The sequence below is a fragment of the Cavia porcellus genome, unplaced genomic scaffold (assembly GCF_034190915.1).
Source record: "Cavia porcellus strain 051 isolate PalLab524CR breed Dunkin Hartley unplaced genomic scaffold, mCavPor4.1 scaffold_6, whole genome shotgun sequence".
Taxonomy (NCBI): domain Eukaryota; kingdom Metazoa; phylum Chordata; class Mammalia; order Rodentia; family Caviidae; genus Cavia; species Cavia porcellus.
Genome location: NW_026947489.1, coordinates 44,376,510 through 44,395,160, shown reverse-complemented (window position 1 = coordinate 44,395,160; position 18,651 = coordinate 44,376,510). Strand labels below are relative to the sequence as shown.

General features: G+C 36.2%; 1 protein-coding gene across 1 annotated transcript in view; it reads right to left on the bottom strand.

Annotated features, from left to right (window-relative positions):
• Positions 1–1,370: 1,370 nt before the first annotated feature.
• Chrm2 (cholinergic receptor muscarinic 2) overlaps positions 1,371–18,651 on the bottom strand; it is a 129,458-nt gene continuing 112,177 nt past the window's right edge. The window contains exon 3 of the mRNA XM_013159001.3: positions 1,371–6,975. Coding sequence (XP_013014455.1) covers positions 5,535–6,935 — 1,401 coding nt within the window. The 5' untranslated portion in view covers positions 6,936–6,975 and the 3' untranslated portion in view covers positions 1,371–5,534. The remainder of the gene's footprint in view (positions 6,976–18,651) is intronic.

The window sequence follows — 18,651 nt, the reverse complement described above, 5'->3', positions numbered from 1 at the left end:
GGGTATAGAGCTGACTAAAAGTCATTCTACTACCCAGTTTCCCAGTATACTGAGCGCCCCTTGCAAGGGTCCACACCTCCTGATGAGTCTCTTTGTGTTATGGTGTGGTTTTTATGACGGATTGATAGTTTCTCACCCTGCTTCCATGTAATCATGGGAATGCAGTGAAGAGATGACTAGAGGGCTGTCAGTGGCAAACACAAGTTGAAACTGTGTTCTAAGAAGGACAAGAAAATTTGCAGTAAATTGCTTATAACACAAGTAAGAGAGAGTAAAGCAGTTTCTTTAACTCTACTCATTAAACTCTAGAGAATACCAAATGTTTTGAAGGTAATATGGAGCTGGGCACTGGCAAAATATAAAGGTGAGACTTGTTTATGTATGTACAGATGTATGCATGTCTGTGCATTTTGCATATGTAAATTTGGGTTTATGTGCCTGAGTATGTGTGTTTGTATCTCTGTGTGTGTAAAAACAGGTAGAGAATTACTCTTTAAAAGCAAATGTTTTTACTGTACAGCTATCCTAAACAACAAAATAATACAATAGATATTTCATATGGACAGACTAAGTACATAGCTGGTGTGAAAATATAAGAAGCAGTGGTCATAGAAAAGTATATTTAAAATATTTTCACAGTGGATATATTATAGATACAGATAGGACTTAAGCAGTTGTTGTATTTAACTTTAAACTCTGATATACAGATGGCATTTCAAGTACATTTATCAATATGGTTATTATATGTCATAAAAGATAAAAAATCTAGAATTAATTAGAAAATATCTTAACCATTGCAGTTTGGAGGCTAAGCAATTTCACAAGTTAACAGCTGACCATTTTTCTATTAAAATGCAGTCATGTCCTGGGAAGGCATGCACAGCATCAACTTATAACAATAAATTTTTGCTAATGGTCAAAGACAGCACTCTGAGGAATGCGGGTAGAGGTGTGCACAACAAACGATGCAGAAGGATCACCATGAGGCATGTAGGACATAAACAAACCATCTTGCAATTTCACAAAGAAACCTACACTTTGTACTTCATTTAATATTTTGTCACTTAACATATGGGATGCTATATCAGACCCAAACTGAAAAAGAGTGGTTTATAAAATACAGTGCTTGTAGAATTTTTACCTTGTTGGTCAGATAAAAAACATTTTGAAGGTCATCTTTCTCTCCGAGTCTGATTATTTTTTATTTCACTAAAATCAGTCAATTTGAAAGAGTGAAACTGTGTGAGATTGGGTTGGTCGCAGCCTCATCAGGCAATCAGACAAGAGATCAACACAGCTGTGGGGCCCGCACCAGCTGTGAGGCTGCTCATCACAGGCCTGACAGGGCACAGAAGAAAGCACAGTTGTCATGGAGGTGATGCCAGCACAATTTATTCATTTATTCTCCAAGAGATATTTAAGTTCACTGTTAGGCTCTCTAAGATTATGAAGGAGCTTAATAGAGGATTTTGGTTTTTCTGAAATCTCTTCCTTCAAATGCAAATACTACTTTCTTGGAAACTGGTGCACATGAAATCTACTTCTACTGGTGAAGCAACATACACCACATTGCATTTTAAGATTTTGTGTATAATATATTTATTTGCATACAGAAATATGTATTTCTATTGTACATTTTATTATTATATTTATAGAATATATATATTAAGCATACAGCATATTCCAGGAAGGTACATTAAATATGCACACGGTTCATGCTACAGTGTGCACCCCTTTAACAGAAGCATATTGAAGAGTCATAGTACTGTATATACATGCTGAAAATATACTTTGTGCAAGTCCATCCAGCCATGGGTGCTTTCCTAATCTATTTGAATACCAGTGCTATGGTTGTTAAAAAGAATATTATCAAACTAGTGGCAAGGAGGTCTATCCATGAACTAAGTAGGGAAAAATAAAAAGTAGACTCCATTGTTAAGTAACTGTTGCCATCAATTTGAACTGCCATCTCTCCTGGTGTCATCAGTTCAGAATTGGAAAGCAATGAGTGGACAAAATCAGGAGTATGTGAGACCTCTAGCTCACAAAAGTCAAGCCAGAGATATCCCTGGTGATCCGTTGGTGACTTTGACCTACTAGTTGAGATTTGGTCTTAAACGAATGGTAGACTGGTAAAGGGCCACTTGTTTCTTTTGTTAAGAAATGAACAGACTCTCTTTGCATTCTTAAACTCTTCTTATAAGTCCACTCTGGTATATCTACATTATTGCTGTGAGAAGAGAAGAAATAAATAATGGACAGATAGTGATGTTTCAAGAGAAAACAAAGAGATGAATAATATTGTTTTAAAAGAGGTGTTTCATTAAGCTGGAAAGGAAAAATGATAGCTCCAGTTGAGAGTCACCATATCAACTGCAACCATTTGGAATGAACTGCTGAGATCTCAGTTATACTCTGTGATGATTATGATCAGACACTAAGAGGTTGGAAAGAATGTGAAGGTCCTGGTGATTCTGAATACACAGATGAGGGCTGTGCTCCCAGTCACTGAATTATAATTTATACCAGTGTCAGTGGAGTAGAGTTTCTGACAAATGATTGGTGAGTCCTACTTTTTTTCTCAACAGGTGAGCAATTTACATTAATCTTTTAAAGTTGGACTCAGATTATTTTCCCACATATGGAAGTAAAACATTACAAATTTCTGAAAAAAAAAAAGAGTTTCTCAGCCTTGACACTATGGATACTTGGAGGCTGCTTGGAAAGGGCGTGGACTCTATCCCATTATAGGATACAGTAGTTTGCTTAGAAGCCATAGCAGAAATTCTGGCTCCTATACACTGGACACCAACCAAAAATGTCTATTTACATTGGTAGGTGTCTCCTGGGAGGAACATTGGCCCTGAGAGTGACTGAATAAGCAAAAGCAACAATAGTGAATATCATTGGCCAGATCCTGTGTTGCTCCGATCATCTTCAATCGCCCTTCTCATTTTCTGGTTCTGATTGGGAAGGTTTCCATGTATCGTCTGTCTTTAACTATTTTCTTTAACATAATAGTTTCTCTTTCAATTAAGTTATAGTGTGGGCATGTACCAAAAACAAACAGAAGAAAGGGACAGATACAGTGGCATTAAGAGTAAGACAGTTGGGCTCAGGATGAGTTGGCTGACACAGCAAACAAAACCTGAATCTTGAGCTTCAGAAGATTGATCCCAACTGAAGTTAAAGCTATATAAAATAATGTAACAAGTCTAAAAAGTGAAAGGTAGGCCATTTTTTGTTCATTTCATGAAAATCAAGAAGCTCATTGGCTTGATGTTTTTTTCTGCTCAATTCATTGATTGATCTGAACAAATAAAAACAAATGTACATGGAGGATTTAAAATGTAAAAGGAACCAGGCATGGTGGCACACACTTATAATCTTAGCACTCAGGAGGCTGGGGCAGGAACATTCCGTGAGTTTGAGGCTAGGCTAGGATACATAGTAAGTCTGGGGCCAGCATAGACTACAGATTGAGATCCTGTCTCAAGAAAACCAAAAGAAGTCAAAGTATGCATTGATATAATTGTGGGTTAAAGGGATTCAGTGAACTGATGCTATAAGTATATATATAGAAAATTTGGAGAGAGATGACTAAAATTATTCCAACAAGATTTTTTTGTTGGTAGTTGGCTTCTTTGTTACAACTTTTTGTTTTTATTTCTCTTGTGCTTAGTTTTAAAAAAGATCTCCAAATTATTGAGATGCCAGTAATTAAGAAAGGCATATAAAATAGTGCTAAGAAGTTCTGAGGCTTAATACTGATGTATTCATCCTGTAGCTCATATAGGTGTTACTGGGCATGATATCATAAAGCAGAGCATGAAATGCAAAAAGGCATTTACAAATTTAATTTGTACCAGTTGGATCATCTTTGGGTAGTATTACTGGAAGACCAAAGTGTATGAAGTGAAAAAATATGCAATAAAATAAACAGATAAATGGGAATCAATTAAAGCCTGTATTTATTTCAAGTATCAAATAAAAAATCCCAACATGGGCAATATATTATATAATACTTCCACTTAAACAACAATTTCTGACATGACTTTTTCATGGCCTAGAATTAGATGGTGAGAAAGAATGCGTGAAGGGCCACCTATATGTTTCTATCATAGTCTATGAGCTTGTTTGGCTGCCGTAGCCATTATGTTTCTATCAGAAAGATTATTAAAATTCTACAGATTGAAGAATTTTGAAGGTAAATGTTCTTAAAGAGAACTGACAATTTGAGGAACATGGAATATACATTTTCACTGAATACTTGTAACTTACATTTTTCCCTTTAGCTATGACATATAAAATGTGTAGTCATCCTTGATCATAATTGAAATATCATCCATTAGTAGGCTTAGAAGGTCTTAGTCCCTTGAGACTGCCCCAGTCAACTAATCTTGTTTAGGATTCAAAGTGGATAAATCAGCATCTTCTTTTGGCTGGCGAGGTCAGGAGTTCATGTTATACAAGTTGACATTTCATACACAGGTCAGGGAGGTGCCAGGTCAAGCCCAATTCCCTTTCCATTGTCCTATTTTCTCATCTCCAAATCCATTTGGCCCCAATGAACTTTGTCCAACTAGATTGAACATTTTTAGTGATGAAATTAATTTTGGAATGCTTTTGTTTCCCAAGAACATTTATGTCTTAAGTCAACTATTCTGTTAAAACAAAGGCTAGTTGAGAAAAAGAACACATTGGTGAAAAAATTCTACATAAAAGATCATAAGTGAACTAAATACTCATAAGCATTTTTAACCACCATGAATACAAAGGACACAGTGGAAATGGCTGAAGTGACCATTCATGTAACTGGCTCTAGCTGGATTTATTGAAAATTCTGCAGATTTTACTGACACACAACGTAGAGCAAGGAGATACCAAAGCTAATGCTGTACCAAGAAAAAAATAGTGTGCTGTACTCGAAGCCTGCATTTGTTTGCTTACTTTATATGAGAGGAAAAGAAAAAGGTGAAAATATAAGCATCAATTACATTACAATCCTGCTAATCATATCACACAAGGACAGAGGACGCTGGACACCCTGGACACCACGTCTATACCCTTTTGACTGCTTTCCTCACATTTCCCTGTGTAGTGTCCACTTCTTTATGTCCAAGTCTCCAGGTCAGCCTGCAACTGTGGCATTTCATCCTCATATGAACCCATGAGAACAACAACAAAGAGAAACAAAAAGGGATACACATTAATCTTCTTGTGCAGAAACTGGTAACAGTGCAGGTTCAGAAGCCCTTCTCAAGAAAGTAGGAGACAGTGTAGATTGCTCCTTAAATCAGCAATGCCAACATGTCTCATTGTCCCATTGCTACTAGCTGACTGGGTTTGTAAGGAACAAGATTTTTCAGACTAACTCACGGGCATGAGTGGAGTGTCACAGTTGAGCTCCTTAATTGCACATTTCATAATGAGACTATAAAGTGCAACAGCAGAGATATTAAACCTGGGAGCTCTTTCACCTTTGTTATTCTTCTCAAGCTCCCTTGACCACCTTTGGTTTTTTGGAGATTGTTTTATCTTGTAGCCCCTATGTTCTTGTAATGACACATAAGGAGGTGTTTAAAGGTCTTCTTGAAGGTGGCATTGCAAAGTGCATAGCAGGCAGGGTTGATAGTGCTGTTGATATAACAGAGCCAGTAACCAATGGTCCATACTGTGTTAGGAACGCAGGATGCACAGAAGGTGTTAATGAGCACCATGACATTGTATGGGGCCCAGGTGATGATGAAAGCCAGCAGAATAGCCAAGATTGTCCTGGTCACTTTCTTTTCTCGGGAAGGAGGAGGCTTCTTTTTTGCAGGTTGCTTAGTCATCTTCACAATCTTGCGGGCCACAATATTCTGTTTTTCATCTCCATTCTGACCCGAAGACCCAACTAACTCCACAGTGGTGTGACTCGGGGTGCCTGAGTCACCTTTTTGAGTCTTGGTGACAATTTTGATGCATGTTTGCTTAGAGTTCTCATCTTTAGTCTGGCCCAGGGAAGTGGATATTGTGTTCTCATCCTGGGTTATTTCATCATCTCTCATATTAGAGGCAACGGCACTGACTGAGGTGGAGTCATTGGAGCTCTCTTTCTCCTCCCCCTGGACACAGTTTTCTGTCACAACACCTCTGGGGGTCTTGCCATTCTGGATTTTGTTGTGCTCTAGGGCACTGTCACTGCCGGGCATGTTGTTGTTGTTTGGCTTCACTATTCTTCCTTGCACCAGACTTGGAGACACAGGATCTTGGTTGGCCACGGGCTCTTTTTTCTCCTTCTTTATCCTGCTCTTGCTGGCTCGAGATATATGCCAATACAGCACAGTCATGATGATTACTGGCAAGTAGAAGGCTGCAATGGCAGTGCCAAAGGTGACAGCAGCATTGGAAAAAAATTGAATGTAGCATTCCCCATCCTCCACAGTTCTCACCCCTACAATGAACTGCCAGAAGAGGATGGCTGGAGCCCAGAGGATGAAAGAGAGGACCCAGGCAGCTGCAATCATCATTCCTGCCATTTTTGTGGTCCGCTTAACTGGGTAGGTTAAAGGTTTCGTGACACAAAAGTATCTGTCAAAGCTGATGATGAGCAGGTTCATGACTGAGGCATTGCTGACCACATAGTCCAAAGCTAACCAGAGGTCACACACCACAGGTCCCAGAGGCCAGAAGCCAATCACAGTGTAGAGGGTGTACAAGTTCATGGAGAAAACACCTATGATGAGGTCAGCACAGGCCAAGCTGAACAAAAAGTAATTGTTGACGGTCTGCAGGTGGCGGTTGACTTTAATGGAAACCATGACCAGGATGTTCCCAATAATAGTCACCAAACTGAGGGATCCAGCCACAAGGACAATAAACACCACTTCAAATGTCTTATAAGGACTGGTAATAGCCAGGCTATTATTGGAGGAGTTTGTTGAATTATTCATTTTGTATTCAGTAGACAAGTAGCCAAACAAGCATTTAAACCTGCAAGGAGATAGAATAAAATTAACAAATATGATATAAATATTACCATAAAATGCATCTGGCATTTTCCTTTCGAATTACTTTTACTTCCGAATGTTCTTTCTTTTGCATGTTTATTATACAATTTCCTACATAAAAGACAAAAAATTTAAATGCAGGATTCATAAGGACCTTTCAAAGTAGCAAAGTTCAATAACATTGTGAATGTGACAATTTATAGATGTGGCTATCTATCATCTTTCTGCTTATCCCTCAACCAATAAACAGAGCATAATCCTGAAGAGTTGAGATAAGTAAACCAAAATTATGCATAAAATTTTCCGAAGAGATTTCTGGAAAGTACATAGAAATCAATAAAGTAATGAAAGGACACAATAATGGGAGAAAGCATAAAACTGAATGTGTTACTATTATAATCAATAGTCACCTCAAGCCTTTTACATAATACCAATGATGAGGATAATAAAGACAATGTAAAATACTTTATTTTCCAATGTACTTTCCCAATGAAAATTATTTTATTTGACCTCTGTTTTGGAATTAAAATCATCTAGCATTAGCAGTAGAATTTCTAATATTTCATATCTTGCAAAGTAACCATTGCTTATTAAATCATAATATGATTGTACCCATTTTTGAAAGTTTCCTTTTTCAAATTGCTATTAAATCTACTATCTTACTATGCTTCCTGCCAAACCTTCTATTGAGGAGAAAATTGTGATCACAAAAGATGAAGAAATTGATGTAATATCATATGCCACATTACTGATAGAGATGAGACAATGAAATTTAAATGCATTTTTTTTTAATTCTTTCACTTCATCCTCACATCTCTATGGAGCCATTTAACTCAGGCATTGTGACTTATTCTGAGGTTTCAGTAATTATCAAGACAGTCCTTGCCTGTGAGACGTATAAATTCTGGCAACAAAGATAGGCTGATAAAAACAATTTTTAAACGTAAGTTCACTTTCTAAGTGTAGTGCACTTAAGTGAATAATCATCAGCAGTGTTTAAATAACTATGTGAAAGTCAGGCAACAGTTAAATAGTGTGGTGGGAATTCAGGACAAGAAGTTAAGAGTTCATCAGAAGAGGGGCTGGGGATTTAGCTCAGCGGCATAAGCACCTGCTTGCAAGCAGGCAGTTGTGAGTTTGATCCCTGGTACCGATAAAAAGGAAAAAGACAAAAAAAAAAAAAAAAAAAAAAAAAGAAAAGAGTTCATCAGAAGAGCTGTGGCACATTACTGGAGAAGAGGAATCTGAGGGAAGAGCTAGTGAAGCTCTGCTCCTCTGGTGAAAATTATCGTGAGCTGTATGACCAAAAAAAAAAATTATATACTGAAGAATTATCTGTTTTCACTTCAAAATTATCAAATCTTTTTATTTTGATAGCACTAATTTCAAAGCAATGCTTTAGGGTACAGGTAGAACAGTGGTTTATCGTTTGGAATCCGTTTAGAAAGTACTTTGGTTTGCATCCTCATGGCACAAGTAATGTTTAAACAAATGGCTGATTGTGCTTCAGAAAGCAAATTTTTTTCAAGTGTTTTAAAATTTTAAGAAAGTTACCTTTTGAGATGAAGCATATAGAAAAATATATGTAAACACTTTATAATAATTTAAAATTAATGAATAGAAAGAAACAAAATTAAACAGTAGAAAAATGTTTGCAAAATTCATACAAGAAAAGTACTCATATTTTTCTTAATATAAAGTTTGGAAAAAAGGAAAGAGAAAAGGCTAACAATCTCAAATATTAGTGTGCTAGTTACACAAATGAAAAATTAAATGTTAAAGACTTTTAAATATGAAGAGGAGTACTCAAACTCATAATTTTAAAGTGCAAACTCAAACAAATGAAGTATTTTCTACCTAGAGCACAAAGTATTTAAGTATTAAATGCTTTTGGTATAAATATGGGGCTAACATCCGTGAATGGAAATTTAAGATTTCCCTTCCCTGGAAAATGTAAGGTCCTGAGTTTGATGCCTAGTAGAAAAAAAATTCTTTTTCTTCCCCTGCCATTTTCCCTCTGATTCATCCAGACAAAATAACTTCAGTATGCCCATGATCATTCCAATGATTTCCTAATAGCCAACACGACTATCACATCAAAATTCTGACTTTTTATGAGCATCACTTTTTTCTGTTTATCATACAGATTCATGGACATTTTTGAACTGAACTCTTTATACATATTTTATTGAAATGTTCATTTTAATTAATTCTGATTAAAATATCAGTTATCAAAAATCATCTTTGACACGAGTATTACTTCACATTCCATTTAATAAAGCACAAAGAAATATTCTAGCTTTCAGAAAATAATTGTAAACATCTTCTGGAAATAATATACATAATTTAAACCGAAAAATGGGCATTTGAAATACCCATTTGGGTAGTTGGATCTTTTGTTTGATAGATTAAAATAGGAGAAGAATGGATTTATGTACAGTTATCTGATTCTTGTTATACTTTGGTCCTAGTTAGTAATGATTCTATGTAATTTGTAAGAACCAAGCTATTTGATTCCTACTCTGTAACTTTCTCTTTGTTTTTCTCCTCTCTACTTTTACTTTTTTTAACTAGTGACATGTATTACTTTTCAACATAAAAATAAAGGAAATTTCAATCTTCTGTTTTCAAATATATATTATCTTGTTAAATATTAGCAATTGCAGAAATACATGAAACATTCTATTATCTCTATATGAAAAAGAAATTCGATATTATAAAACAAATTGAGCAATGTCTCCTTGATCACAAGGCTGGTGAGTAAATAATCTAGAACAAACATTGACATCCTCCCCTGTTGGATAGATATTCTGTCTGTCTCTGTCTCTTTTCCCCTTTGAAGAATCATACTTTATTCAGTAGTTTGTGAATAATTAATTGTTGATGTTAGGCATCAACATGGTGATAAGCTGTGCTTCGAGGTTGCTAGATAATACAGATCACATGGAAGAACTTGGAATTCTTAGATAAAAAAGTAAATGTATGTTATATTAACACACTTAATTGTTATCAGAGCCCCTTGGATTTTCAGAGTAATAGTAATAGTTAAGTTATGCAGACACTGTTATTTTAAAATGGAAAGCATTCCTGTTAGGAAAGAGCACAAGTATTTGAAGGGTGGCATTCCTTAATTCCAAGGTGGTGAAGAACCTCCGCAGAACCGAGAGCAATTCCTTTTCCTTGAAAGGCATATCTTTCCATCTGCTTTTGCCTCTTTGCTTCTAAATTGCTGTAAAATCTTTTGCTTCCATCCTGTCCTGGCACCACAGGGTGTTGTTAAAGCCATGATTGTTACATCGCTGATGAAACAACAATCACAACAGACTAAATAATTAATATGACCTTCCAAGGACTCCATGACTTAATATGGCAAGTGTATAATAAGAGTCCATCTGGTATTTTGCAATTTAGTTTATAACTAAGTTCTGGAATTACTATAGAAATTTATGAGATGAAAAAGTGTCTGCTGTTGGTTTCTCTTGGCTACTTGAGTGCCTACGCATAGCAGAGATAAATGTGTCATAGTTCACTATTTTATTTACACAGTCATGGGTGCTTGCTCTGTTCTTAAGTTATATAACCCTGAGCATGACAATGCAATGCTATGAGCCTTATTCTTCATTTTTCTCAAACAATAATCCTCCTTTTCTTTCAGAGTTGTAGAAAGTATCAAAGTGACACAGTGTCTCTGAACCATGGTCTATAAAATGTCAAACATTAAATTTGTTGAAATGTGTGGGATGGTTATCCATTGATTTATCTTCCTCCGTGCCTCCTCCCTTCTCTCTCTGCTTCTAGCTTCCATGACCATGACGTGAGCAGCTCTCCTCCATGGTAAGCCTTTCCTCCATCTCTTTCTGCCTTAGAGTCAGTCTATCACACTGAGTAAGTAACCTCTCCTCCTCTAAATTATGGATGTTGGGTGTTATGACTCAGTGTTGAGAAAAGTTACCAAGACAGATATTGGTACCGGATGTTGCTTTGATTATCTGAACATGTGCTTTTAGAGGTCTTTGAAACTGGTTTGCAGAAGTTTGGAAAGATTTGAGATTCTTCTAAAGGAACCCTGAAGGATTATATACAAGCCAAGCTCAGCAAGACAATCATCAGGGCTTCAAAGACCAGACTGCTCCTAGAAATGCAGATGATAAAGACCAGGTTCAGCAGGTGTCAGCTGGAAATAAGGACTCTGTTGACAGACTCAAGACCATTACATTCTGGCAGAAATTTGTGTGCACTTTGCTTATGTCCTAAGACTTTGCTAGGAACTGAAATGAAGGGTAGCAGACTAATTAACATGGTGGAGAAAATTTCAAAGCAGCCGACATTTGAGATGTGGCCAGGGTACTGTTGTTGGATTTTAGCGAGGTTTACATTAAAAGTCAATAGCAAAAGGCCCACTTGTAAAGTTTGTTTAGCCAAAAAGGGATGGCTTGCAAAATTGTTGCTGGGAAGATCCTGGTTACTACAAAGTTAGCATTAAAAGGAACTCAAAAGATCATCCCCTAGTCTCTTCTCTGTTGCCTTTATTATTTTCTTTGTAGCATACCTCATTGAAATTTGAGCTATAATAAGATATGTAAGTTTATATGTCTGGTTTGCTTCACCCAAAATTATATTTTCAAAAAACATCTATTTTCCTATAAATGTCTTATATTTTTATAGAAGTGTAGTATTCCATTATATATGCATTCTTCTTTATCAAATCATCTATTGATGTGCATAGCATCTGCTTCCTGGATTTAGGTATTATGAATTGTGCTGCCATAAACAAGTACGCATGCACTGCTGCGTATGATGTCTTAATATATTTGAGATTTTTGAGAGCCAAAGGTGAAGGAAGGGTAAGGGGAGAAAATAAATAAATTAATAAGTAGAAAGATATGCCATTACAAGATTCTAGTAACCTCAGGGAATATAAATATTATAAGCTCTAAACAGAAACTAAGTTTGATAATTTCAACAACAGTGGAAATAGGAAAAAGGGATTTAGAGGAAGAGTGACAGAGGAGAGAAGAGGTAGATTAACAAAAGGAACAAGTTACATTATGTACATACACCTACTCTCCAGGATGATTGTAAAGTGCATGTACTAATAAAAATTATTGTGTTAAAAAAAGAAGCCAAATACCTTGTTACAGTACAATAAGAAAGATGCCTTAAGAACCTGTCAGGAATCTATAAAATGCTGCTCATTTCAGGCTCAAGGTTGCAAAACTATAAGTATTTCATTTGAAAAGAGAGCCCCCAAATCCATGGTCAGAAAGGCCACATAGGGAATTGGTTCTTTGGGATACAGTTCACCTTGCTTAGATTTCCAAGCACTCAGTGGTCTCTGTAGCCATGATGCAGGTGAGCCTGGATGCTGCATTAGCTGGCAGTGGACCTTGGCATAACCTAAATGTTGCTGGTTTTATGGGAATGCAAAATTCAAGAGTCATGGAGTCTATAGTTCACATCTCAGATAAGACTCTGGACTAGTACTGGAACTGTTAAGAATTTTCCAACTCTTAGAAATGATATAAGGGTATTTTTTTCATAAAGAAACATAAAAGTTTTTTGGGATCCAGGGCTAGAATGGTACGATTTATATCTAAAATGATTTCAAAGCCTGATGTGTTTATAAAGTTACTGGGGCTGGAGGTTTAGCTCAGTGGTGTAAGTGCCTGCTTGGCTATTGCTAGATCATGAACTCAGTCTCTCGTACAATGGTGTGTTAGCTGACTCGTTAGGAAATGGAGCCTTGTCAGAAGAGGTAGATCCCTGGGAGTGCGACTTAGAAAGTTATGCTTCCATGTAGAACTTCTTGTCTATCTCTTTGCTTCCTGGCCACCATGATGTGAACAGTTTTCCTCTGGCACCCCTTCGACTATGCTTTCCCCACATTTCAGCCAGCTTATCATGAACTAAAAATGTGAGCCAAGTCATTCTCTCCTGAGAGTGTCAGTATTTGTGTCTCAGTGACAGAAAAAAGTGAGTGGGACACATTAGTCGCATTTTCTAGTCATTAACCGAAAATTTGTGTGTGTGAACTATATTAATAATGGTAAAGTGTGGGGCATACTTGTAGATATAATACTAAATTTTTATGATCAATGATACTAAATTAACAAAAACATCAATAACAATTACCAACAAAATAATAATGAAATTGACATACTTTGAGCATAATTACTTTTAAAAGCATTGAGTATTTTTATTTGACTGTTTAAAAAATGTTGAGCTAAAGATCAAAGAGTTACATAATTTTAGAGTAAAACACAGGACACCCAACCACAAACTCTCTCATAAGTACTTATTGTTTGAGTGAGAGACAATCTCCCATAGCTACAACTGCACCTAGGTAATACCAGTGACCTACTACAACCAAATCCTATGCCTCAGCATCAAATTAGAGTCTTTATTTAGTCACCAGAGTAAGGATAATCATGGGCAGGCCAATGTGATGACTTTGGGGAGAGGATATCCACAATAAAATATGAAACTAATAATTGGGATTATTCACATGAAAAATATGATTCTCAAGATTCAAAGTAATTTTCTAAAAACACGTTTAGTGTTATGGTTTGTGTCTTCATATTTCCCCAGAGCCTCATGCATCATGAGAGTTAGGCTTCAAGGGTTTGTGATTCATGGTCCAATGCTGGAATTATAGATGAGAGTGCTACACTCATCCTATGATGGGTATCCTACATACACTTTAAGGGACACAAAGAGTCTTCTCTTGTTTGCCTTCTTTTTTTTTTTTCCCCTCTTGCTGATTGTGCTCTCTTCTGGCTGCCATGAACTGTTGCCCTCTGCCATGTGCCGCTCTGCCTTGGATCCAACTGTGTATGGACTGAAACTTCCACAAACTCTAAGCTAAATAAAGCTTCCTTCCTGAATTTTGGGCACTGGGTATTTTGTCTCAGCTATAAGAGAAAAGTAACCAAGACACTCAGTGATAGTGCAGTTGCATTGGGTATGATACCCAGCATTATATGTATCTGTGTGAATTGATAAACAGCGTCTCACAAAAGCATTCACATCAATGATGCAAAAGTTCTAAATATTGGCAACAATGGATTTTTATAAGTTTTTACAGAGATAATACTAACCACAATGTTTGTTTCAAGTCAACAAAGTCTAATATACATTAAATACAAGTGGAGAGTTTAAAACAAAAGAGATTTTACTCACATTAGCGCAAGTCAGATAGGATGCCTGGTGCATGTGTGATGAACACGTTCTTAGGTGCCCTTATAGCTTTGTGAGATGTAGTAATTCATTCACATGTGAGTAGCTTAAGTGCTAGAAATTTTTGCATGTTATATTTTTAATTCTCAGAATAAATTTAAAAAAGAATTACCTTCTTTTCCAACTTTATAGATGACAATGGACAGAGAGCCAACAAGTACTGGAACCACAGCTCAAGTTTAAGTCTGCTGGATGCTAGGACCACATTATTGTCACTATGTTCCAATACTATACAGAAACAGAATTACTATAAAAGTGCTCTGGAGGAATAAAAAGCGTCAGGAAAAAACTGAACTAGTGTTGAGAGCCATCTAGAAAGAGATAACTATGCATTAATATAAAGTAATTTTATTGCAAGCAGAAATTTTGGAAATCTGGAAAAATCATGTGGTTTAATTTATTATTATTTATCTTCATCCAACTTTTACTTTTAGAATGTAATCTTAGTGTATATCCTTCTTTAGCTGTTCAATTTCTGCTACTATTTGAATACAGGGTTAAAAATGGCTGTGTTCTGGGCAGTCTTTGCTCATCTCTCTCCAACAGCAAGACCTAAAAAAAGCAGTGCGTTCACTGAACAAGAAACAGTGATAAAAGTATCTACCCAGCCAGTGCTGTCTGAAATTTCCAAGCTGACAGGGTAGCAATAGGCCCATTGCCAGATTTTACATTACACGTGTAAAGGCTAACTACCAAGAGATGTTGTTAGATAATTAAAAGACGGTTGGATAATGTAATGTTATGCTTAGACATGCAATTTTCAATATGAGATACTATTGTAGAAAACATGAAAATGTTAAGGTTGTTACATTGTAGTAATGCAGAAAAATGTGAGAATACTATTAGAAATAAGACTCTCCCTACTGAGGAATTGGCAGATGATAGAGTAGGGAGTTTAAATTTTGTCTCTTTCATGTCTTAAGAATGAGATATGAAACCCTTATGTTATAATTGATTAAAAGTCAAATGAAGTTGATTTATTTCAATGTTTACATAATACTTATAAATATACTAATCTTATGAATGATCTTTCTTTTTGGTAGTGCCAAACAGTATTGACCTTTATTCTAACTTCTACTTAAAATTTTATTATTTTATTTTGAGACAGAGTCTCATTAAGGTTGGTCTGAAATTCTTGAACCAACATGCCTCTCGGTGGCTACAGGCATACACCACATCTCTCAGTCACCAGGGCTCTGGTTTTCATTTTGAAATAACTTCCAAGTCCTACACCACCCCCAACATATTAGAACAGTCCCTTATCCATGAAGAACTTACAAGGTAGGAGAGACACAAATTCCTGAGACAAGTTCCAGTTATCTCCAGTTGTGGACCAATGTCATGGCAAATGGTAAATACCAAGGACAGAAATCTGTGGAAGTAATTTGTTCCAAAGAGGTGGAATAAATACAGAAGACTTCCTGGAAATCTTTCCTAAATATCCATCTTTTGCCTCCTCTTTTTTTCTTCTCTTTTTTCCTCTTACTATTCCTGTGCATCTGACATTTTTTGCACTTTGCATTTACATAGACTTCTCAAGTTTCTGCACTCTAGCTTTTCTCCAGGAAAGTGCAATCTCCTGGTGGTGCACGTCTGCTGCAGGACATTAGCCCTGACAACCTGGAGGTTCAGAAACACAGGTTAAGTCTTAGGCATTTACTAGCTTGTATCATGTTTTTTTTGTGTTATTTGAGAAAAAAAAAATGTGTCCAAAGTATACTGGAATCAAGGTGTGAGATTTTCCTATTTAGAAAATTGAAGCAAGGGATAGCAATATGAAAACTATTTGAAAAAAAAAAGCCACACTAAAAACTACTTCTTAGCTTTCCCTTTTAGGTCTATGTATATTACTATACTGTATCTTTGCAAAAAAGAAAAAAAAAGGTGTAAAAGCAAAGCAAAAGATAGAAAAAATTGAAAATAACAGAAACAGCAATCTGATCCATACATCAGTACAAATAGAAGGGAATTCATGAATTTTTTCAATGTGAAAAACATCAGGATTCTGCAGAGCCTTATTACAGGGTAAACATGTGTGCCGTGTTGGCTGCCTGTCAAATATCATACTATTCTTAGTGATTCTGGGACAAACTTCCACTCCGTGTCAGCCAAGCTATCTTTTCCCTTCTTCAAAACACATTGTAAACATCACTTACCCTAGAAAAATGTCATGACTAACAAGGAAAGAGTCGTAAATGTGATTTAACTAGGATCCTTGTCTTTCTCACTACATCCCTGGCACAGACTAGCTATTTGCTCACACAAGGAAAAGAGATGTGGACCGATGTAAACAGAAAGAAGGCTGGAAATACTCAGTCTTTGGACTTTGGAAAATCAATCCCACCTGCTTTTGCAGGGCAGCACTCAGCCTTTTCTGTCCCAGGAAATGAAAGCTGAAGGCTAATGAAGAATTAGTGAGGCCAGTAAATTCAAAGTGGAGGGAGGTAGCTGGTGGGAGGCTGTGGTGACAGAGAGCTGTTGACAGTTGTGTGAGATAAGGCAGCTGTATTTGAATCATTGTCTGTGTCTCTTTCAGGATCTTGAGAAACCGGCTTTTCATTTTGTTTTGTTTTGTTTCTCTTCACCCCTGCTGGTTTAATAACTGTAAATTAGCTAATTCATTGCTTTGAATTAAAAATGTGAATCAAATTTTCAGGGAAATTGAGGTTTGTTATCACTGTGCTAGAAGATCCAGAGTAAAAGCAGTTGTTTTGCAGGAGTTGAGCAATTCTCAACAATGCCTTCCATTAGAGAACTTTGTCAGTGGTGTATATGCCTTCCCTTAGAGCAGGGGCAGAGCACTTGGCAACGTGGAAATGCAGGAGACAGATAAAGAACAGCTTGGGAGGGGGAAAAAGAAAATGAAGGGCAGATTAAAGTTAAAGAGGAAGTTCATGTTTTCTTTGAATGGTCTCCCAAGATAATCAAGATAAGAAACAATGGAATCAGAAGCTATAAACTGACTAGGAGATATATATAGATATGGATTTCTGAGTTTCAAGAAGACAAAAACTCAACCCAAATGGTTTAGTAGAAATAAAGACACTGAGATGTACATAGTACAATATTTTTAAGTGTACTTCAGTTGCATTGTTTATGGAAAGAAAGGAAAAAGACATTAATGTCTTTATTGCTGACTTTATAGAAATGCACAGTGGTTTGTTGGATCATTGAACAGAACTGTTAGGTCTCACTGTTTGAATGTCCACTATATAAGCTTTAAATTTGTAACTTGAACAAATATTTCTAAGATGACAATATGTAATCCATTAATTAGTGATTTCCTACCGTTTTTTTTTCTGAAATTCTGTACTTGTACCCTTTTTCTGCTTTTTTGTCTTTTTCTCCTTAAATAAAATAAAATAAAAAAAAAAAAAAAGAAATGTAAAGATGAGTGGACTGGGTTTTATAGATATTACCGGTCATCATCTTTTAAAATACAAGTACGTATAAGTTCACTTAATAGATACCATTTTTCTTTTGGCACAAATAACAGGTGTCCAATCTTTCAACTTGCCTGGATTCAGTGTAAATATATAGTAAAGTTAAAAATGCAGAAGTAACAACTCTTCCTTACAATTTAATTATAACAGTAAGTAACAACACTGCCTTTTTAGAAAATTTCATTATAACAATAAAGAAGAGGTCAAGAGACCTAGAGGTCACATGCTCTACCTGCTTGTGTGTTGTACATAAAGTCCAAAAGACAGCTTCCTTCCCCGAGGCACACATTGGATTCTCTCACTTTTCAGTAACAAAAATGGCACAGCCTCATACACTTATGATTCATAGGAGATTCAATTAAGCTATAAAAATAAAATAGTAATGAAGGCTAGAAAGAAATGGGTAGCAACTATTTTTATTGTTTCCAATCGAAACACAAAATGATTGTTTCTCCAGAGTCTGATTGCAGACTATTTCTAGAACTGAGCGAAATGACCACAGTGTTATTGCACTAACACTTGAAAAATGAAAGCGTAGAGAGGATTAAAGTTTTCACTAAGTGATCTAGTGGCAGTTAAGATGAGCAAACATAAAAAGCTGCATCAACTCAGCAAAGATTTTTTGTTTCTAAGCCCCAAGTTAGAGTTAAACACGTGAGTTGAATGGAGACAGTGAAGAGGATTATGTCAGGACAGTCAACTCTGTTACCTCCTTGAAAGGCACCCCCTTTTTAATAAGCTCAGGGGACTCACAGCATAAGGTAGCAAGTGTAACAGATCTCATCAGAAGCTGCCCGGCCCACTGTTTCTAAAATTTTATCTCTGTTCTCTCCCATCTTGTAACTTGTATCGAAATATTTGAATACCCACACTCTCCTTCAGCTCTATATTCTCCAAGCACACGAAAATACCAGATATTTCATGCATAATGAGCCATTATTGCACATCTTAATCTTCCCAGATATGTCGAAGGGTTGAAG